The sequence below is a fragment of the Felis catus genome, chromosome A3, assembly GCF_018350175.1.
Source record: "Felis catus isolate Fca126 chromosome A3, F.catus_Fca126_mat1.0, whole genome shotgun sequence".
In the NCBI taxonomy this organism is placed as follows: domain Eukaryota; kingdom Metazoa; phylum Chordata; class Mammalia; order Carnivora; family Felidae; genus Felis; species Felis catus.
The window spans coordinates 84,005,001-84,011,147 of NC_058370.1; the positions used below are offsets into that span (position 1 = coordinate 84,005,001).

The window sequence follows — 6,147 nt, forward strand, 5'->3', positions numbered from 1 at the left end:
GTTTTTTCTGCAATGACTGTGGAGTTCCATTCTTGGCATCTACTTTGGACCAAGGAGCATCCCTAATTCTTCATAGGGACTCTTAAAAAGCAGGAAATACCAACCGAAGTCAATTTGGGGGACATGCTAAATAACTATATAAGACATTAAGAGAACAAAGAGTGAAATATTGTAAATGCTATTATACTGTTATCCATATTACGTTGTTTCTTATAGATTTTTTAAAAAAAATGTGAAATTTTTCCACACTATGTGTGTTGTTTCCATAGCTCTTCACTTCCTCCAGAAGCCTCCTTACATTAAAAAGCCTTACAGTTATCCTGCAAGGGACAGGAAGGTCTGATTTGCAGGATTTTTAGAGCATTAAAATAACTATCAGGCAGAAGAATCTTTCTTCTTGCCTAGGATTTCAGCCATGCGCGCTCTCTCTCTATTTCTCTCTCTCTCTCTCTCTCTCTCTCTCTCTCTCTCTCTTTCTCTCTTTTCCTCTCTTTCCCTCTCTCTAGCCTGGGGCTTGAATTTGCATGTCTAATTCATTTACTCACCATATTTGAATTGGCCTGAACAGATGTAAATCGGGAAGGATGGGAAAAACTGCAGTCATCAACAATGATTAATCAGCTGTTGCAGGCAGTGTCTTAAGGAGACTGGTAGGAGGAGGCATGGAAACCGAAAGGCCGTGTGTTTAGAAGCCTAATTGTCACATCAAGCATCATTGTCCCCATGCAACAACCACCACCTTATACATCACTTCCTGTTTTATGCAGCTCAAAAACATAGACTGAAGATTTATTTTTAATATGTTGACTTTATTTCTGAGCAAAGCATCGGTCATGTGTGTATTTTTCCATAGTCCCACCTTGGAGCATTTATGTAGACATTGTAAATAAATTTTGTGCAAAAAGGACTGGAAAAATGAACTGTATTATTGCAATTTTTTTTGTAAAAGTAGCAGTTTGGTATGAGTTGGCATGCATACAAGATTTACTAAGTGGGATAAGCTAATTATACTTTTTGTTGTGGATAAACAAATGCTTGTTGATAGCCTTTTTCTATCAAGAAACCAAGGAGCTAATTATTAATAACAATCATTGCACACTGAGTCTTAGCGTTTCTGACGGAAACAGTTTGGATTGTATAATAACGCCAAGCCCAGTTGTAGTAACGTTTGAGTGCAGTAATGAAATCTGAATCTAAAATAAAAACAAGATTATTTTTGTCATGCTGACTCCACTGCTTGAAAAATTTGTTTACTGCCCCCCCAAATTTTCAGTGATCAGTGCAGTAAAGAGGAAAATTAATTTTAGCTCCCTAAGACGTATATGTACTTGAAAATTTTAACCACAAAGTAAATTATTTGATAATAGTCACTGATTTCTTTAAGCTGGTTTAATGAATTCCTAATATCAGCAAATTTAAGGCCTAAGGGCACTAAACTAACTCTAGACTCAGACTGCATCCAACAGAATTACTCACCTAGTATCGGTGACATTATTCTTGCACATAATGGTAAACCTAAGTACAGAGGTAAGTCTTTTACTAAGAACATTACCTAGGATGAGCAGTATATGCTTATTAGGAAATTAACTAGGTGAATTGAAGAGACCAGACTTCAAAATCTAATTTTTATAAATATGCTCTATGTTCTCATTGGATAAAACTGGTTATTAACCAATTTTCCAGAACAGCTGTACAGAATATCTGCGTGGCAGCCAGCTAAATGGTACAAAATAACATGTTTAAGCTGGAATGGCTTATAATTTTATTTAAATAAAATCGCTGCTATAAAAAGTGCTTCCCAAAGCTAAGGAAAATATACAAATATTTTAATTAAGGCAATTTCTCTGTAAAAAAAAAAAAAATCATCCTTTTAGGAGTGATTGCTTTGTAAACAAAGGATGGGTCAGAGGAGAGAGCCTTAAACTCAAGGCTGACGTTCAGGCCCATGTCACCCTATAAACCCGCCCCGAACAATTCTATTTTCTATTTGAAAAGAGAAACCAGCTGTGGGTTGGGTTTACTAGGTGACGTGTGATTGACTGACTCACCTGCTGGAGCAGCCCCGCGCATTCTCACCTTTTGTTTATTGGGCCTTGTTTCTAAACACGTGGATGCGCAGACCGAGAGAAGCTCCACCACCAGCAGCAGCAGCAGCCGCCTTCGCGCGCAGCGCCCTCCGCCCCACCCCGCCCCCACCCCATGTGTGGGATTGTTTAAATTTCTTATTTGGACCCAGTGGCAATTCTTCGGCGACATAAATACTCCATATTTAGTGAAATAATTCTCTTTTGAGAGCTGGTTAGTGGCGGTGAACAACCATTTATTTACTTTAAAAATTAATAATAAACTTTATAAACTACCCATCCATTTGCCCCTCCTCCCCAGTACAAGCTTGGGTGAGTAGGTTATTTTCAGCCTTTCTTCTCGACGGTGCTCTCGCTGGTTGGGGGAGGGAAAGAAAGGGGAGGAGGGAGGGAGACAGAGAGGGAGAGAGAGAGAGATGGGAAGGGGGGAGTGGAGAGAGGCGGGCACTAGGAGAAGGAGTAGGGTACCAGTGAAGAAGAATCAGGGAATATGGAGACTATGAAGAATCACGACCATTAGTGTCCAGTGAATTAGAAAAAATAAAACAAACTGTGTTCTTTCCCTGTGTTCCCTGCTCTGTGTGGCGGTTTTGTGAGGGCCTTGCTCTCCGCAGATCCTTTCTCCCCTTGCCTGGACACCCCCACTCCCCCTTAATGCGATTTTAGCTTTCCTCTTGTAAATTTCAGAGCCAGCTCGGAGGTTATGGAGGACACTTATCTGAAAGAAAGAAAGAATAGAGGTGCTGAGGGTGTTTTTGATGTTTCTTAAAAGGCAAAAACAAAACGCCCTCTTCTAAACAAGGGCACACAATTGTACCTGCTTTTTATTTTTATTGGGGGGGGGGGGTGCTGGTTGAATGAGACTTTTTAGTATGATTTAAATATTTTTTTAAAGAAAACTAAAAATATTTTGCCCTATCATATTTAATCAGCTGTAATTATAACACATTCGAAATGAATAATATGCCTTGACAGTATTTTTATTGTTATTGTTCATTGCATGATGTTCGGCTGCTTTAGAAGCACAGGAAAGAGAAGTAAACGCGCTACAAATGGGGAATTACCCTCGTTTAGCATTAAAATTCATTTAGATAAAATTGCCACAAACATTTAAATGGGAAGATTAGTTCCCCCTCACGCCTTATTGCACTCGCTCAATGGTTCCGTTAAGAACATTTTACACGTTGGAAATTCCGTCTTCTCAGACGGCTTGCTGTTTCCTAGTTACCCACATTCAAAGCAAAGGCAGCAGCAAAGGCAGCAGCAAAGGCGGCGGCGGCGGCGGCGGCGGCGGCGGCGGCAGCAGCAGAGAGAGAGAGAGAGAGAGAGAGAGAAAAGTTTTGGCAACTGGTCTGCAATTCATCCGCTGCCGGCCCCAGCCTCCCCTCCGCCCACGGCAGTCCGCCCCCCACCCAGCACCTTTCCCCACCCCACTTCTTCTCTCCCCATTAAGTAATTTGCCGAGTCCCGTCCCCCGGAAAACCAGTTGCTTAGGGGTGTAGTATTTGAATGTGATGTTAAAATACAAAGACATTTGTATGTCTCCCTTCTCTCGCTTCTGCTCTGAGTTGAGGCTTCCGTTTGAAAGTGCTGAGTTTCTAACGTCGCCTACTCTGAGGCCCCAAGGCACGTTTTGGGGCTTTCCTTCCTCCCAGGACATTTCCAGGAAATGCACCACTGTTTCTTGCTTGTGTTAGAAACGTGTGAAAGAATTAGTCTGAAAAGTCTTTGCAACGTCTAGTTTCTCCCTCTCCTTTTCTTCTCTCTCTCTTCGTCTCTCTCCCTCCCCTTCCCTCCTCCCTCCCACTCCCCCTCCCTCCCCTCGCAGAGCCGCAGGAAAAGAAGAATGTCGGCTTCGACTGCCATCTTTTGGGGATTTGGAAAAACGACTCGGTAGGAAACGGAGGGAGGCGGAGGCGCGGGGGGTGGGGGGAACCCCCTTATTATCCTGTGTCGGAACTGGCTCCCTTAATCTGATGCTTAAATATTTGATGTGGAAAAATTACCCATAAAATTAGTTACTAACAATTTCAAATTGAAATCACTTATCGAATTATAAACGCATTAAAGCTGTATGGATGGTATTAGGAGTTCCTCGGGAGGCAGCGGGTGTCTCCTTGCAGTGCGCCCGGCCGGCGAGTTTCGCCCCGGGGAGAGGCACCCCCGCGGAGCCCGGGGAGGACTGCGGGCAGGCCGGCGCGGGGCTCGGGCGCGGGGTCCGGGCCTGGGGGACCTCGCCTGCGGGACCTAGAGCGCGGCCAGGCCTGGACTGCGGCTCCGGCGAGCTGGGCTGGCGGCGGGGGGGCGGGGAGGAGGGAGGGGAAGGAGCGGCGGTGGGAGGCTCCGACCCCAGGGCACAGGCGCCTACCAGAAAACTTCGTAGTCAACTCGAAAGCTTCTGAAAAGGAAAAACGCGAGCCCAACCCGGCCCCTCCCGCGCGCGTCTCCCACGCGGCACGCAGATTTTGCGCTCCGGATCGGTTGCTGTGTGCAGCGCCCCCCCAAGTCTGCATGTCAGGGCGGGAGGCGAGACGCCGGTGGCCCGCTGCTGGGCAGACCTCCGCGCGAGAAACTCCAGCGGGCCGCCGCGGAAGCGGCCAGGAGTCCAGATTAGAACGCCGTGGCCCTCTGCGTCCTACAGTGCACAGGGTCCTGGCCTGGACCGCGTGCTTGTGAGGACGGGTCTTTGCTCAGAGCCCAGGGCACTTTGGGGGTTGGGGGGGGGGGCGGCTCCGGCACCTCCAGTAGCTTCCTATATCCTCCCCACCGCAACAAGAAAGTCAAGTGTAAGGGGACTGCTGACTTCGTCCCTGGAGACGAGGCGACCCCGGGTCTCCGCAGAAGGTTGTGGAAAGATATCTCCTGGGGCGCTTTGGGCCCCCTTCCCTTGGAACCGCTCGGGTGTGCTTTGTGGTGGACTAGAGAGGCTTCTTGATGGATTCTGTTCCCGAGCCCCTGCGCGGCTCTGGGAGCGCGGCTCCGAGAGCTTGGGGCTCGGAGGGCACTTGGGACCCGGGCAGCGACCGCCAGGCGGGTCGTGAGTGCCAGGGTCGGGGCCCGCAGCAAGGGGGCTTGGGCTGCACCCCGACGCCTTAGGCAGGAACTCCTCGGGAAAGCTTTAAAGTCTCTGCAAACTTTCCCTTCCATTTTAGGATCCCAGCAGGCCCTTGGCCCATGTGAACGCACTAAAAACATGACTTGATTCAAGCTCCGGGGTGGGAGCTTGAACGCCGGGTGGAGTGGCATGGAACTGGGTAGTGATGTGCCCCGCTTGGCCTGGCTGGCATTTCCCCCTCGTCTCACGCCCCTCTCCCGTGCCATCCCGCACCCACTTGACTGTTAGAAGGTCCGCTGCGTTCAGGGTGGCCAGGTGCAGTTTACAGGAGGTTGGGAATCCCAGAGCCGAGGAAAGAGTGGCGAGGGAGAAACAGCGGGAGATCGCCTTTCAAGGGAGGCGGCTGCTGGCGGGGAGCGGCGAGAGTGAGTGAGTGAGTGTGTGTGTGTGTGTGTGTGTGTGTGTGTGTGTGTGTGTGTGTGTCACTTTTTGGCCCAATCTGCCCGCCAACGCGTCTGTAACATTCTCTCCCAAGGCGGAGCTGAAAGGAAAAACAAACAACATATTGAGCAATCAGTTCGCCAACATTTGAGGTTCTAAGAGTTTTTGCCCTAAAAACGAGTACCCCGGGGTCTTGGCGGGGAGATGAAGGACGTTTAGGGTCTCGGTTCTCGCGGGCCGCGCCCCGAAGTGGCCCCTCCGCGCGCTGCCCCCTGCCAGCCAGGCGCTCTCAGCCCACTGTGGGGGAAAGCCAGGCGGTGAAGCCCTGGAGAAAAGGGATTTAGTTTTAAGCCAGTCTCCCATCGATCGAGTCGGTAATTTCTACCCCTACCCACTCGCAGACACACTCACCTCTACCCTAAAGCATTAAGTTCATTACGCGAGCAATGATCTTAATCTCCAGGCGGAAAACGAGTCCCGGGACCTCGCCGATTCGGGAAGCAGTGAATAAAGTCACCTGTTCACGCAGCAGCGCTGGCGGCTCGTCGGGGCGGGGGCCTCGAGTGG

The 6,147-nt window shown here is 48.8% G+C and overlaps 2 protein-coding genes across 4 annotated transcripts in view; one reads left to right on the plus strand and one right to left on the minus strand.

The window, feature by feature from the left end:
• Positions 1 to 1,222, plus strand: part of MEIS1 (Meis homeobox 1) — a 138,683-nt gene extending 137,461 nt beyond the window's left edge. For all 3 annotated transcript variants that reach the window (XM_023251722.2, XM_019827300.3, XM_006930144.5), the window contains exon 12: positions 1 to 1,222. This exon is cut by the window's left edge and continues 331 nt beyond it. The gene's annotated coding sequence lies outside the window, so the exon portion shown is untranslated.
• Positions 1,223 to 2,299: 1,077 nt separating this feature from the next.
• On the minus strand, positions 2,300 to 5,405 carry LOC109498201. The gene is made up of 2 exons (XM_045054292.1): positions 4,453 to 5,405; positions 2,300 to 3,304 (listed from the first exon to the last, which is right to left on the minus strand). Exon 1 carries the CDS (start codon positions 5,403 to 5,405, stop codon positions 4,695 to 4,697), a length of 711 nt encoding a protein of 236 aa, XP_044910227.1. The 3' UTR covers positions 2,300 to 3,304; positions 4,453 to 4,694.
• Positions 5,406 to 6,147: the final 742 nt, after the last annotated feature.

What these genes read in the sequence shown, in the direction of transcription:
- LOC109498201 (XM_045054292.1), bottom strand. Translation starts at nt 5,405, where the DNA reads ATGGCACGGGAGAGGGGCGTGAGACGAGGGGGAAATGCCAGCCAGGCC.